The sequence below is a fragment of the Hylobates moloch genome, unplaced genomic scaffold (genome assembly GCF_009828535.3).
Source record: "Hylobates moloch isolate HMO894 unplaced genomic scaffold, HMol_V3 SCAFFOLD_16, whole genome shotgun sequence".
Taxonomy (NCBI): Eukaryota; Metazoa; Chordata; class Mammalia; order Primates; family Hylobatidae; genus Hylobates; species Hylobates moloch.
The window spans coordinates 52,971,744-52,987,497 of NW_026652291.1; the positions used below are offsets into that span (position 1 = coordinate 52,971,744).

At 37.6% G+C, this 15,754-nt stretch overlaps 1 protein-coding gene across 1 annotated transcript in view; it reads left to right on the top strand.

Moving 5' to 3' along the window:
• ERO1A (endoplasmic reticulum oxidoreductase 1 alpha) overlaps positions 1 to 15,754 on the top strand; it is a 61,822-nt gene that overhangs the window by 29,382 nt on the left and 16,686 nt on the right. The window contains exons 7-11 of the mRNA XM_032135100.2: positions 4,886 to 5,006; positions 7,342 to 7,388; positions 10,311 to 10,322; positions 13,757 to 13,783; positions 13,899 to 13,991. Of these exons, the coding sequence (XP_031990991.1) occupies positions 4,886 to 5,006; positions 7,342 to 7,388; positions 10,311 to 10,322; positions 13,757 to 13,783; positions 13,899 to 13,991 (300 nt within the window). The remainder of the gene's footprint in view (positions 1 to 4,885; positions 5,007 to 7,341; positions 7,389 to 10,310; positions 10,323 to 13,756; positions 13,784 to 13,898; positions 13,992 to 15,754) is intronic.

Genomic DNA, 15,754 nt, shown 5'->3' on the forward strand with positions numbered 1-15,754 from the left:
AAATAGCTAAAATTTAGGGATTACAAAAACCTGCTTCAGTTATATTGCTGTTGGATTGTTATGTATTTTCCTTAATGATGGTCCGTGTTGCTTTTGGAGAAGTGATTATTGAACCGTTAGTCGAGTCTGTGATGTCTGAAGTTAAGCCAGAGTACTGCTGCTGTTAAAAGCTAGGAGCCCCAGATTCATTAAAACTCTGATCATGGCACAGTAGTTCATGCCTGTAATCCCAGCCTCTCAGGAGGCTGAGGCAGGAGAATCACTTGAACCCAGGAGGCAGAGGTTGCAGTGAGCTGAGGTTGTGCCATTGCACTCCAACCTGGCGACAGAGCGAGACTCCTTCTCAAAAAAACAAAAAGCAAACCAAAAAAACACCTCTGATCAAGATATATAGATTTTCCAATTCTTCCTTTTTCTAGTATTTCCTTTTTCTAAGTTGAATTGTTAGCCTCTTAATTCACCAAAAAAAAAAAAAAAATCAAATTGAGTTTTGGTATTCTTCTGTGGCTCTTTTCTAGTAGACTAACGCTCTTTCAAAAATTAGTGAAAACGGGCCAGGCTTGTTGGCTTATGCCTGTAATCCCAGCACTTTGAGAGGCCAAGGAGGGAAAATTGCTGAGCCTAGCCTGGGCAACATGGCAAAACTCTGTCTCTACAAACAATATAAAAATTAGCCAGGCCTGGTGGTGCGTGCCAGTAGTCCCAGCTACTCGGGGGGTGGGAGGATTGCTTGATCCAGGGGGGTTGAGGCTGGAGTGAGCACCACTGTACTCCAAGCCTAGGACAGAGTGAGACCCTTTCTCAAAGCAACACAACAAAAAATTAGTGAAAACAGTGATAGAAATTCTTTTAATTATAAGCCAAAGATGCAGCCTACAATCTCCATAAAAGAGAAAGTATTGGCCGGGCGCGGTGGCTCACGCTTGTAATCCCAGCACTTTGGGAGGCCGAGGCGGGCGGATCACGAGGTCAGGAGATCGAGACCACGGTGAAACCCTGTCTCTACTAAAAATACAAAAAACTAGCCGGGCGTGGTGGCGGGCGCCTGTAGTCCCAGCTACTTGGAGAGGCTGAGGCAGGAGAATGGCATGAACCCGGGAGGCGGAGCTTGCAGTGAGTCGAGATTGCGCCACTGCACTCCAGCCTGGGCGACAGAGCGAGACTCCGTCTCAAAAAAAAAAAAAAAAAAAAGAGAAAGTATTTTTAATTTTGTGGCTTCTTTTTGGGGAAAATTGCTTTCCTTAATGGAAACCGTAGCCATGTTTTGGTATATACTTAGTTATAATTCCTTATTTCCAATTCTAAAATCTGAAAACTCTGAAAACTGAACATTTCTCCCCCTGCGTTTAGCACAGGCTCATTTAGTGTGAGTATTCATATGTTTCACTGTAGAAATATTTATGTGTTTGAATAAAGATTGCTGCCCCAGGTCCAGCTGGAGTAACATGCAATATATGTTGCATGTACTGTATTACCTTTGTAAAATCTGGAAAGTTCATTCCAGCCGAGACACGTATGGTCCCAGGCATGTTAGATAAGGGGTATAGACCTATATCAAGATTTGGACTAGTAAAGGAAGGGGATAAGATGTTCTCCCAACTCCCTTATTTTGCCCTCTTTTCTACAAGGATTTTTTTTTTTTTTTACCTTAAATATTGTTGTGAGATAAAACTAAATTTATAGTATGCAGCTATAATTTTTTTTAGTCCTCCAATGTTAGAAAAAGGATGGTAATATTTTAACCTTCATTAACATCCTTTTGTGACTACAATGTGCAGCACCAAGTGAGAATCAGTGATTCATTTCTTATATGGTAGAGTTTGGTGAATCACTTGGCCACTTGTATTAGTGTCTTCTGTTAAAAAAAGCTGAATATTTTAAAGAAAGCTTTAGCAGGAATAAATAATGGATGTAAATGGTATGTGAAATATAGAAAGTATTTTTAAAATCCTAATTGGAAATTTGAGCTTTTGTCAAAAACAGGTTCTATTCAGTGATAGGAAACAGCACATCATATAGGTTTTGCAGAACACATGTTTTCTGCTTCTAGGGCTGGATATTGGCATCTTCCTATAAGGGCCAAATGGGCTTTTAAATGTCTTTTCTTAGATTTTACAAAACATGTTTGACTAGTTTTCTATGAAAAAATTTAGGTTCTATTCAGTGATAGGAACCAGCGCATCATAAAAATCCTTGGCACAAATATAATTATAGTAATATTTAATATAATTATAGTATTACGTTACATATAATTGTATAATTATAATTATAATATTTATAGTATAATTATAAGATTTGTAATATAATTATATTAATATAGTAATATTTATTTTTTATAAGCTTGAAGAAGAATGAAGTATTTATAATAAGTAAAATTATGAGGCAACAAGTGTTTATCTCTAGGTAGAATATTAAAACATTTAATCATTTCTTGGTTGTTAGTTTTCTCAAAGTCCTGGATACTGACCATTGTTTATGTATTTTATTTCATTTTTATTTTTATTTTTTTTTCCGAGTCAGAGTTTCACTCTTGTTGCCCAGGCTGGAGTGCAATGGTGCGATCTCAGCTCACTGTAACCTCTGTCTCCCGGGTTCAAGCAATTATTCCTGCCTCAGCCTCCCGAGTAGCTGGTATTACAGGCATGCACCACCATGCCCTGCTAATTTTGTATTTTTAGTAGAGATGGGGTTTCTCCATGTTGGTCATGCTGGTCTTGAACTCCTGACTTCATGTGATCCACCTGCCTCAGCCTCCCAAAGTTCTGGGATTACAGGCGTGAGCCACCGCACCCAGCCTGCTGTTTATATATTTTAAACATCAGGGTTTAAAAAATGAATTTATTATAATTTATATGTGGCAGTTGCCTTTAGTATTAGTTGAAATGAACAGTTATCCATTCCTGAACTAGATGATTCCATGCTAATTTGTTTTTTAAGTCCTTATATTTTGTTTTTCTAGTTATTTTAATTGCCACTTCTGCACTGAACTCTGCTATTTTAAGATGCCATCATTGTACTGCTTCTAGAAGCAACTTTCCCCCTAATTTATGCTTCTAATATACTGTGAATTGGAGTAAAAAATAACCAAGCTTAGGGTTTTTTTTGTTTTTGTATTTGTTTTTTAATAATAAAAATAGGTATAGTTGAGAGCTTGATGGACTCTCCTCTAAGCACTTTTGTGCTCATATTTTTGTCATTGACTTTGGTTGCATTGAGACCATTTTTATCCACTTTTTCATTCTTTGTTGGCTCATACTGTTAAGCTTTATGTATGAATAAAGTATTATTATAGTACCAAATAATTTCCCAAAGCCACTGGAGGACTATGGCCCATCTTTTTTTGAGACACAGTCTCACTCTGTTGCCCAGGCTGGAGTGCCGTGGTGCAATCATGGCTCACTGCAGCCTGAACCTCCTAGGCTCAAGTGACTCTCCCACCTCAGCCTCCTGAGTAGCTGGGACCACAGGCACGTGCCATGATGCCTGGCTAATTTCTGTATTTTTTATTGATGCCTGATGTTTCACCAGGTTGCCTGTGAATTTTAGAATCACTTCTGGGCTCAAGCAGTCTGCCCCCAAGCCTCCCAAAATGCTGGGATTACAGGCATGAAACATCGTGCCCACCCTGGGACCATCTTTTTTGTTTTGAAGTTATAACACATTATAAATGATAAATAAGTAACAGGGTCTGAATTCTAGCCTGGGTGTTCTGGCTCCAGAGCCCATGCTCTGACTATTCCGTGATGTTGGATGTTTAGGTTGCTTCCAGTTTTCCCTTTTATAAATAATGTTGACACAGAATCATGCTGCATTGTAACTTTTGCTTTTGGCCAGATTGGTAGCAGATCCTGCTGGTGGTCATCTAAGAAGAAAGTATTTGGTAACAAGCAGTGTACGATACTAACACTCCTTCATTTACTGTAGTTATTTATTTATTTATTTTTTGAGACGGAGTCTCGCTCTGTCGCCCAGGCTGGAGTGCAGTGGCGCAATCTCGGCTCACTGCAAGCTCCGCCTCCCGGGTTCACGCCATTCTCCTGCCTCAGCCTCTCCGAGTAGCTGGGACTACAGGCGCCCGCCACCACGCCCGGCTAATTTTTTGTATTTTTAGTAGAGACGGGGTTTCACCGTGGTCTCGATCTCCTGACCTCGTGATCCGCCCGCCTCGGCCTCCCAAAGTGCTGGGATTACAAGCGTGAGCCACCGCGCCCGGCATTTACTGTAGTTATTGATGAACTGCTGTGGTTAATGTGGAGGGAAATGTATGTTATATTCTTTGTCTGAATAGCTTATGAGAATTGAATTACCATGTTTCTTTGATTCTAAAATTCACATATTCCTATTTTTACAATTCCTAAATCATAATGTTTTTGTAGCCAGTGTGTACAATTAATGTGGCTGTATGTGTTTCTCTCTCTTTTCCTTCGTTCCTTTTTTTTTTTTTTTTTTTGAGATGGAGTCTTGCTCTGTCACCCAAGCTGGAGCACAGTGGCGCAATCTCCACTCACTGCAACCTCTACCTCCCAGGTTCAAGTGATTCTCCTGTTGCAGCCTCTCAAGTAGCTGGGACTATAGGCGTGCACCACCATACCTGGCTAATTTTTGTATTTTTAGTAGAGACAGGGTTTCACCATGTTGGCCAGGCTGGCTTTGAACTCCTGACCTCAAGTGATCCGCCCACCTTGGCCTCCCAAAGTGCTGGGATTACAGGTGTGAGGCACCACACCCGGCCTCCTTCCTTTCTTTCTCCTGAAAAGTTGTTTTAAAATTCCTGACACATTGTTATATTTGTGGTGCGTTAGAATCAATGGAATACAGTCTTGTGTAGTAGCTTTTTAAGGTAACTGAGGATAAGAAATATTTAATAAGACATTTTATTTTACAGACATTCAGTCCCCTGAAGCTGAATATGTAGATTTGCTTCTTAATCCTGAGCGCTACACTGGTTACAAGGGACCAGATGCTTGGAAAATATGGAATGTTATCTATGAAGAAAACTGTTTTAAGTATGTGTCATTTTCATTTAGAAAAATTCCTGTAAGATGTGGTGATTTCTCTTTATAAACAAAATCATGATTTAAAATTAAAAATCAAATTCACTTGGTTAAAAGATATATTTGTACAAAGAAACATGACTATTCATTAATCCAGTTTCCTTCTGGGGAAATATATAGACGTGAGTTTCCACAAATTTTTCCTTTTTTTTTTTTTTTTTTTTAAGAGTTAGAGGAGTATTGGACCTTTATGGGAGTATTGTACGCCCTTGACAAATGTTCCTTGAGTAGATTATAGGATCTCATTTTATAGATGAGGTAACCTAGAGCTGGAGAGGTTTACTTCATTTCCCAAGATCACACAGTGGCAGTGTAGAGAAAAGAATATACAACTCTTAATTCTCTTTTTGGTGCTCTGTACACCCGCTTTCTGTGGCTTTAATTATTTTACAGTTAAATTGATTTCAGAGAACAATTATAATAGGTATGATTTTTGAGCACTCACTGTATCACTAATCCTAGGCATTGTGGTAAGCATGTTACATACATTTTCTCCTTTTGTCCTTGCAATAACCCTGTGTTGCAGTCATCAGTGTTTTATAGACAGAGAAACTGAGACTTAGAGAGGTTAAATGATTTGTTTAGTGTCAAAGATCTAGTAAGTGAAAGAGCCCACTTTGTATGGGGTAACCATTAGGCTGGAGGCAGTTGCTGATCACAGGGTGTCTGAGAAATGCTTCAGGTTACTCACACGTAAGCCTTGAGGCGCTAAACTTTGTACTTACTGGTTTTTGGGAACAATGTATGTGCGAGCACCTTATGCTGTCTTAGAGATGGAGAGGGTTCTGGGAAAGTCTTTGGAGTTCCCAAGTATGGGGATAATATTATATATTTCACTTTTTATAAGTCAAATATAAGTATGAGATCAGTAATTGTGCTTATACCAATAAAATGTCAGACTATGGTTTTTTTTTTTTTTTTTTGACTTGAAGAATTTCTCCAGTTTGGAAAGTAGAGAGTTTTTATTAATTGCTTATTTCTGCCATGTATTTTATTTAAATTATCTTGACTATTATTAGAAATGTTTGATTTACGGACTTAAAGATTTACTTTAAAGGTTTTTTTGTTTGTTTTTTTTTTTTTGAGATGGAGTCTCACTCTGTCGCCCAGGCTGGAGTGACGTCACCTCTGCGCACCGCAACCTTTGCCTCCCAGGTTCAAGCGATTCTCCTGCCTCAGCCTCCTGAGTAGCTGGGACTATAGGCACGCACCAGCACACCCAGCTCATTTTTGTATTTTTAGTGGAGACAGGCTTTCAACCATGTTGGCCAGGCTGTTCTTGAACTCCTGACCTCAGGTGATCTCCACCCACCTCGGCCTCCCAAAGTGCTGGGATTACAGGGGTGAGCCACCACGCCCAAAGTGCTGGGATTACAGGCATGAGCCACCATGCCCGGCCCTGTTGTTGTTATTTTTAATGTGAATTAAGAATGACTCCGTCTCAAAAAAGAAAAAAAAAAAAAAAAAAAAAAGAGTCCATGAAGCATTTGTTAGATCTGTATTACTTTTGTAGTCATTCTCTTACTAATTTATATCCTGATTCCCATAATTTCTAACAATATAAACAATGTATAAAGGGCTAAGTTATATTGTGTATTTTAAAATATAGCTTACATATTCTGTTCTCAAAATGTCTCCAGTTTTGCAAATTTTTAAAATAGATGTTAAAACAAGCCCTATAGTTTACTCTTAATACTAATGCATATTTATTTTGGGATTTAAGAGCACTTTAGTGACATAGTAACTCTCCAGAAAATTTCTATTTTTTCCTACTGAACAAACAACTTTTATTTAAATTGTAACAAACTTAGCTACAGGGCAAATTGATGTGTCTAAAGATTACCTAAGTGGAAAATAATCTACACTATTGTTTTTCCATTTTTAAATTTTAATGCTTATATTGAATATTTTTTGCTTATTTGTCTTTCATTTAGGGGTACACTTTGTGCCACACATACACACATATACATAGATATGTATATATAATATATATAAAAACATAGTAGTGACTCCAAGAGAAGAGCTTGGCTGGTACTTTGCCTTCTTTTGTTTGAAGAAGTGATTAGGAAATGGCCTGCTGGAGGCTACAATGGGAAAAGATCAGGAACTATTATCACTACAACAAATAGCCACCCTCCCTTAAAGCAATTAGAGGAAACTAAGTATTTTATAATCTCCATAAAACAATTTGATTTTGGATATTAAGCAGTTTTCTGAGATAATATCACTTAAATATAACATGATTGGTAACATTTGTGTTTATATTTTTAATTCTTTTTACTTCTAGGCCACAGACAATTAAAAGACCTTTAAATCCTTTGGCTTCTGGTCAAGGTAAATTACTTATTTGCATTGTTATATTATTTCTTAGCCAGGGAACTTTAATTCAAAGGAAGGGGAAGGCAAGATAAATGGCAGTAACAGTTGAAGTCATATAATCCACAGTCCTGTTTCCATAAAGTTATGCCTCACGCTTGCAGAGATTGGTGCTTAAATTATTTGTACTTCAGTAAAAAGTATTTGTTTTTTTTTTTTGAGATGGAGTCTCGCTCTGTTGCCCAGGCTGGAGTGCAGTGGCGCGACTTTGGCTCACTGCAATCTTCGCCTCCCGGGTTCACGCCATTCTCCTGCCTCAGCCTCCTGAGTAGCTGGGACTACAGGCGCCCACCACAACGCCCAGCTAATTTTTTTGTATTTTTAGTAGAGATGGGGTTTCACGGTGTTAGCCAGGATGGTCTCGATTTCCTGACCTCATGATCCACCCGCCTCGGCCTCCGAAAATGCTGGGATTTCAGGTGTGAGCCACTGCCCCTGGCCAGTAAAAAGTATTTTTATAATGAAGTTCCTGGTATTAGATTATCAAAAAATAAAGATTAGGATATATATTTATTCTATATATTTTTGTAGACATAGTAAAGTGTCAGTTTTTTAAAAGTTTTACTCATCCCACAGATAAATAAATACCCCAAACTCTCAAATTTTTTCTAAAACTTGAAATTATTGCAAATATTGAGCATTTGATTTCAACTTTACATGTCTTTATATCTTTTTTTTTTTTTTTTGAGACGGAGTCTTGCTCTGTCCCCCAGGCTAGAGTGCAGTGGCGCGATCTCGGCTCACTGCAAGCTCCGCCTCCCAGGTTCACGCCATTCTCCTGCCTCAGCCTCCCGAGTAGCTGGGACTACAGGCGCCCGCCAACACGCCCGGCTAATTTTTTTGTATTTTTAGTAGAGACGGGGTTTCACCGTGTTAGCCAGGATGGTGTCTCGATCTCCTGACCTCGTGATCCGCCCGCCTCGACCTCCCAAAGTGCTGGGATTACAGGCTTGAGCCACCGCGCCCGGCCTACATGTCTTTATATCTTTTTTTTTTTTTTGAGACGGAGTCTCGCTCTGTCACCCAGGCTGGAGTGCAGTGGCGCGATCTCGGCTCACTGCAAGCTCCACCTCCCGGGTTCACGCCTTAATAACAGTTTTAGTATTCTATTTTCACTCAAAGTCTGGCTCAAATGCTGCTTTTTCCATAAAACTTTCCCTGGTCCTTATAACCAGAAGTATTTCTCCCTCCTCATGAAGTAATCTGATGCATGTGTTTGTTTTTAATTCTTTGTTTTCCTCTTATGGCCTTTCCCACTGTGTAGCATTATTTTATTATTATTTATATATCTATCGATCTCCCCTAGTACTCTGAACATATGGGCAGCATTTATCTGTTTTATCTCTCTGTATAGAGCCTGACACATAATAGATGGAGTAGTTTGTTAGATACATGATCAGTGAAAATTGCTCTCTTCATTTAATGGTCTTGTCTACAATAGTGAAAGCCAGTTGTTCTTTCAGCAAATGATTATCCACCATTTACTACGTGCTAGGCACTGTGTAGATGCCAGAGGGGATGTAAAATTAAAATTTACAAAAACCCTACCCCATCTGTAATATGAAGAATGGTTTGTTGAATAAGCCATTTCAGTGTATGAGTTCAGACTTTTTCTTTAGAAATTATGTGTCCTTATTCTCTTCAAATATGTGCTTACTGATTAAAATCTTTAATGTGCTTTTAGCAAAAGTGTAAGGTTTTCATTTTTAAAATTTATTTGAAAAGATGCTGATCTCAAATAGTTAATAAATATAAATTTCCTCCTGGAAGGGGATGAGAGTGCATCATTCCCTAAATTCTGGCAGATTTCTCTTCCTTAGATTAGGAATGAAAAATCTTTAAATAAGGCTTTTGAGTTTATACAGAGTCACATGTGGTGACTCAGTGGAAGCCAATTGATTTACTATCAGATGAAATGCAAATTAATAGAAAAGAGGCGATCATTATGATCTCACATTATGATTTGATAAAGTAATTAACCACGTCACTTACCATAAAGATACATAGGAACAATTTAAATATTTATCATTAGGGAACTGGTTAAATGACTTATGGTATAGTCACATAGTAGAAAATAGCCATTATAAATGTTGCTGTAAATTTTTATTCATTTAAATCAAAAGTGACCAATAACACAGTGAGGAAAATCAGGTATCAAAACAGTATGTATAATACATCTATAAACAAAAAAGACATTCACTAAAAAGTAAATAGTGTTTATCTTTGAGCTGGGGAATTATGAATAATTTTTTATTTTGTCTGTTTTTTAAAAAACATATATTTGCAATGATTATATATTTCTTTAATAAACTGATGGCATTAAAAAAAGTGGGCAAAATTTTTGAAGACAAATTTTCAGTAGTAAATAAGCAGCTGCACACAAATTACTGTATTATGTATAATTTGAATCTTATAAATAGTCTGTGAAAATATTCCCAACTAAGGTTAAATATTATAAGGCCAGGCTGGAGGTTTCAAAGCAATAATAATAATATTTAACAGAAACTATAGCTTTAGGATAGATAAATGTGGAAAAGTCTCTGTCAGCCAAGTAAACGTAGGTCCTTAAGATATTGAAGAGTACTCTCAGGTGATAGATTAGTTTTTTCTCTCCTGTCAGGGTATATTAAATCTCACATGAGCTGAACCTCATTATGTACACTCATGGAGATAACACCATTTAGTCAAATCAGGCATAATTCATATCACCACCAGATAGAGTTGCGGTCACGAATGTCTCACTTTCAGATTTTACTTGTGTGAATGAACTGTTAGACTAAAACTAACCATTATTAAAGTCTTATTTTTATGAAAGTGTAGCATTATAAAAGGGGCACTGGAAGGAATTTATTTTAATAAACATTTTGTTTTGCTTTTCAGGGAAAAGTGAAGGTAAGTATAATTTCTTTATTATATATTACATATATGAATTTGTTTATACATTCAGACGTTTATTATGGCAAAGTTTATTTTTTTCTTCTCACCTCTAAAAATCAGAAGAACTTAAGTTTTACTTATTTATCTGAAAGTCTGGAGGTACTAGCACAGATTAAGGGAAAGTGACTTTGTGTCTGGGTTCAGGCATTAGAAACAGTGTGCCTCAGCCTCTGATCATTCATTTGCACATTTTACCCCCCCGAATGTGGAAGCATGTCCACTCCCCGTCTCTCCTATTGCCTCAGGCCAGGGAAATGTCCTCCCTCTTTTACTGGTTGAACTCTGGGATCTGCTGGGTTTCATGTAGGAAGGTTCTGGGCATGATGAGTATTGATTTCAGAGCTGGCTTCTAAGGTTGTTGCTGACTCGTTGGATGTAGGTGTCATTGCCAAGTCTAACTAATGCTAACAGTTTCAACATACATTAGGTTTACTTTGTGTTTTTGCTTTAAGGGTGAAATTGAAATGACATTTGTTATTCTTTTTTTTTTTTTTGAGACGGAGTCTCGCTCTGTCGCCCAGGCTGGAGTGCAGTGGCGCAATCTCGGCTCACTGCAAGCTCCGCCTCCCGGGTTCACGCCATTCTCCTGCCTCAGCCTCTCCGAGTAGCTGGGACTACAGGCGCCCGCCACCACGCCCGGCTAATTTTTTTTTTTGTATTTTTAGTAGCGACGGGGTTTCACCGTGGTCTCGATCTCCTGACCTTGTGATCCGCCCGCCTCGGCCTCCCAAAGTGCTGGGATTACAAGCGTGAGCCACCGCGCCCGGCCGACATTTGTTATTCTTAAGACCATATGCTTAACAATATGAAAAGAGTTAATGGTGCTTAGCTTTAGTCTATCTAGGTGAAATTGCTAAAATATGAAGTATCACTTTTCTTTCCCTCAAGATCCTCTATTTTCTGAACATAATTCTTATGAATTGCTTTTGCATTATGTCTAAATAACAGAATACTAAAGTCTGATAACAATGCTATTTTATTATTGTGCTTTATATTATATTAACTGTAGTAGCTAAATAAAATGCTGACTCAGAACTGTTTGGAAGAGAAATTGTTTAGCAGTGAGATTATTTTTCCAAAGATGCCTCATATTTGCTACTGGTACATGTGATTCTATAATTTTCCGTTTTGAGTAACCTTATTTTACCTTGAGTATCCACCTAGTTCTATGCTATGTTCTTAGCCACATTAGAGGAGACTACTATGATTTTTCAGTTCTATTTGAACACCTCTTATTATCAGAAAAAAGATCGTTAACCTGTGGGAGCCATCCTTAGAGAAACTGCCTTATTATAAGTATTGATTTTGGCCAAATATCAAAGGGTTATTCCTGAGAGCTATCATATTAAGTGATTGTTTAGACCACAGTCAGGTCAACTTGAGAATAGGTACTTCAGGATTATAATACTGAACTGATTTCTTGGCTGGGCTTGGTGGCTCATGCCTGTAATCCCAGAACTTTGGAAGGCCAGGGCTGGCTGATCACTTGAGGCCGGGAGTTTGAGACCAGCCTGGCTAACCTGGTGAAACCCTGTCTCTACTAAAAATAGAAAAATTAGCTGGGTGTGATGGTGCACACCTGTGATCCCAGCTATGTGGGAGGCTGAGATGGGAGGGTCACTTGAGCTGGGGAGGCAGAGGTTGCAGTGAGCTGAGATGGAGCCACTGCCCTCCAGCCTGGGTAACAGAGCAAGACTCTGTCTTTTTTCTTTTTTATTTTTTTAAAAAAAGGACACACAGACACACACACACACACACAAACACTGAACTGAAAATTTCTCTGGAAGCCTAGGTCCTAAGCAGTATTATCCCCTAACTCCCTAATTCATGATCAAAAACTTGAAAAAAAGAACCTTGAAAATTTTTATAAGGAAATAAATTCCTTATAATCCCCACATCCCCAAATAATTAATAATAACTCTGTGCCGTGCACTTTTCTGAGCAATTTACAAATATGATTTTATTTAATTCTTTCGCCAATCCTAGGGGTATTATTCCTGTCTCCATTTTATAGATGAAGAGAGGTTCAGCAACTTGACTAAAATAATATGATTTGTAAGTAGCAGTGTTAAGATTTACATCAGGCAGTTTGACTCCGGGAACCATACCCTACCAGATATGCTTCTCTGCTAACATTTTGATATTTATGTTTTCTATATATAAGTAGTTTTGTCCAACACTTGTCAGCATTAAAGATGATCATATTTTTATCTTATTTGATAAAGTCATATATCTTTTGTTTTCATTTGCATTTTTTATTGCCTGTAAGACCATACAATTTTGTCTGTTATTACCATATGTATTTTTTCCTTTGTGAATTTTTCAATTCATATTATTTACCTCTTTTTAAGGGGGCACTTTAGCATTTTTATTTAGTTTATGAGCTTTTTATATATTTAGGATCTAATCCCTTTGTCGTATTTGCAACATACATTTTACTGAGTTTGTTGTTTGCATTTTGCTTTTGTTTATGAAGTGTTCTGACAAATAGATGTTTTGAGTTTTTATATATTCCAATTTATTGCTTATTCCCTTTGCCATTCTTTCCATTATTTTTATACTTGTTTGGTTCATTTTTAACATTACTGTAAGCAACTTTAGTAGAAAACACTGTACAGTGTTTATCATCTCTGTAGCAAATGCATACATGAATCTTTACAGAGTTGTAGTGATTATTTCTTATGCCTTTTGTATATTTCAAGTAAACATTTTTATGTATTGCCATGTTCTACATTCTTGCTATTTTCATAGTTGTATGTTATTTTACCATGTTAACTAGTTAGATAGTGTTCTATCATGTTAATTTAGGCATTAACGTATTCATAGAATTACTAGGCATTAAATATATTGACAATGATCTTATTAGGTCATAAGAATATAAGTGATATTTGGTGTTTATAACATTTTCCTGAATTGCTCTTTTGAAATAGTGAATGGCATGTAATATTATCAGCTAAATAAAAATAGTACCCCTTCAATACTGTCTTATCATTTTAGTTTTTTTCTAATTTAAAAAGCATGTAATGAATCCTTAATTTTCATGGCATGAATTGTTATCAAGGCTAGGTATTTTCCCATTCTTGATTGATTTACTATTTAAATTCTGTATTTTGACCTCATGTAAAACACTTTAACCAGAACGTTAAGAGACTGGGTCAACCTCAGGCAGTGCTAAAGCCTTTTAAAGACCAAGCAGCAGGCTGGTACTTAACTGAATCCATAACCTTTTTTCTTCCTTTTGAGAAATTGCAATTAAGACTTGGACCGTTAGGTTAAACAATCTTTACATTGCTGTTTGGCACAAATTTCCTATAATGCTTTAAAACTTTTGAAAACCTTGTATTTTGGCATTTTTCCAATCTTATGACTTATTTTTCTTTTGATTTCAGAGAACACTTTTTACAGTTGGCTAGAAGGTAATTTGAAACTTTAAAATAAATTTCAATGATGATTTTTTTTCTCATGAGATTAATTTTATGTCTACAAGATTCACATATGAAATTTTATTTCTAAGTCACTGCTTTTTCGTAGGTCTCTGTGTAGAAAAAAGAGCATTCTACAGACTTATATCTGGCCTACATGCAAGCATTAATGTGCATTTGAGTGCAAGATATCTTTTACAAGGTATGTGATGTTTACTTTTATTCAGTTTACCACTCTTAATTTTAGATATTCTTAAAATTTTCCTGGCATTTACCTGAATGGGAAAAGATTGACCTGATTGAATATTAGGCAGTAAAAATTCACTCTTAAATGGTAGTAATCAGAAAGGTGGGAACTGTAGATACAATTGAAGTTTAACATACTCTTAGCTCTCTTCACCTTCTTTTAAGAAGCTGCTCAAAATTGTCCATATCACTTTGGAAATATTCTTGTTTACTTGTGGGAATTTAAATAGCTCCTAACAGCACAGTTTGCTATTTGATAGATATTACTGTATCAGAACCTTTTTATTTGTGTGCCCGTATCAGGCCTGGAGTTTAAATGGGTAAAAGCCTTTCCTGCTGCTGTTTATGCCTTAATACTGTTGAAAATGAGACTGTGGTTGATTTTCATCAGTACCATATTTCTTCTGGAATTAAAGTATCACAACTCTGAGAAACAAAATATAGAAACTTCCATTTTATTCACTGATTGCTTGATTGATTGAGACAGGGTCTCACTCTATTGCCTACTCTAGTGTGCAACGGCCAAAACTGGGGCTTAGCCTGGGAGGGCTCTTGGCTTTGCCCAGGAAAAAGTTTGAAGGCCAGCTGGTGGTGGCAAGGTACAGCAGCAGCAGAGGTACTGTCCCTCATGAAGGAGAGCTGCCCCATAGACAGTGTGCCCAGAGCAGCAGCTTGGAGGCAGTTCTGCAGCCATATTTATAGTCCACTTTTTATTATATGCAAATTATGAGGCAGATTATGCAGACATTTCTAGGAAAAGGGTAGTAACTTCTGGGTCATTGCTATGGAAAGGGGTGGTAACTTCTGCATGTTGCCATGGGAATGAGAAACTGACATGGCACCCTGGTGGGTGTGCCTCATGGAAAGCTGCTTCAGCCCCCTCCCTGTTTTAGTTAGTTTTCAATTTGGTCCAGTGTGCTGAGTCCCACCTCCTGAGCCAAGTCCTACCTTCTACCTCATGACTACAGGAGCATGCCACCATGCCCAGCTAATTTTTTACAGTATTTTTTGTAGAGACAAGGTTTGGCCATGTTGCCCAGGCTGGTCTTGAACTCCTGGGCTCAAGTGATTTGCCCATCTTGGCCTCCCAGAGTACTGGGATTATAGCTGTGAGCTACTGTGCCCGGCCGTAACTTTGATTTTAAATGGCGGTAAACTCATTAGTAATTTTACTGTTTTTTTTTTTTTTGAGACAGCATCTCGTTCTGTCACCCAGGCTGGAGTGCAGTGGCATGATCTTGGCTCACTGTGACCTCTGCCTCCTGGGTTCAAGTGATTCTCCTGCCTCAGCCTCCTGAGTAGCTGGGACCACAGGCTCAGGCCACCACGCCCGGCTAATTTTTTGTATTTTTAGTAGAGACGGGGTTTCACCATGTTGGCCAGGCTGGTCTCGAATTCCTGACCTCAGGTGATCTACCTGCCTTGGCCTCCAAAAGTGCTGGGATTACAGTCTTCAGCCATTGCGCCTGGCCTAAACTCATTAGTAATTTTAGATCATCATTTCCAAATTGTGTGTTTAGGTTTTATGAATATGTTTATATTCAGAAGTTTGACTATTATTATTATTTTTCATCTTTAAAAAAGGAAATTTTATTATTTTCCATCACATGAATGAACTTAGAGGACATTATATTTGTCGAAATGAGCCAGACACAAAGATTATTTCATGATTCCACTTACAAAGGGATTCTAAAAATCTTATTGAAGTAGAGAGTAAAG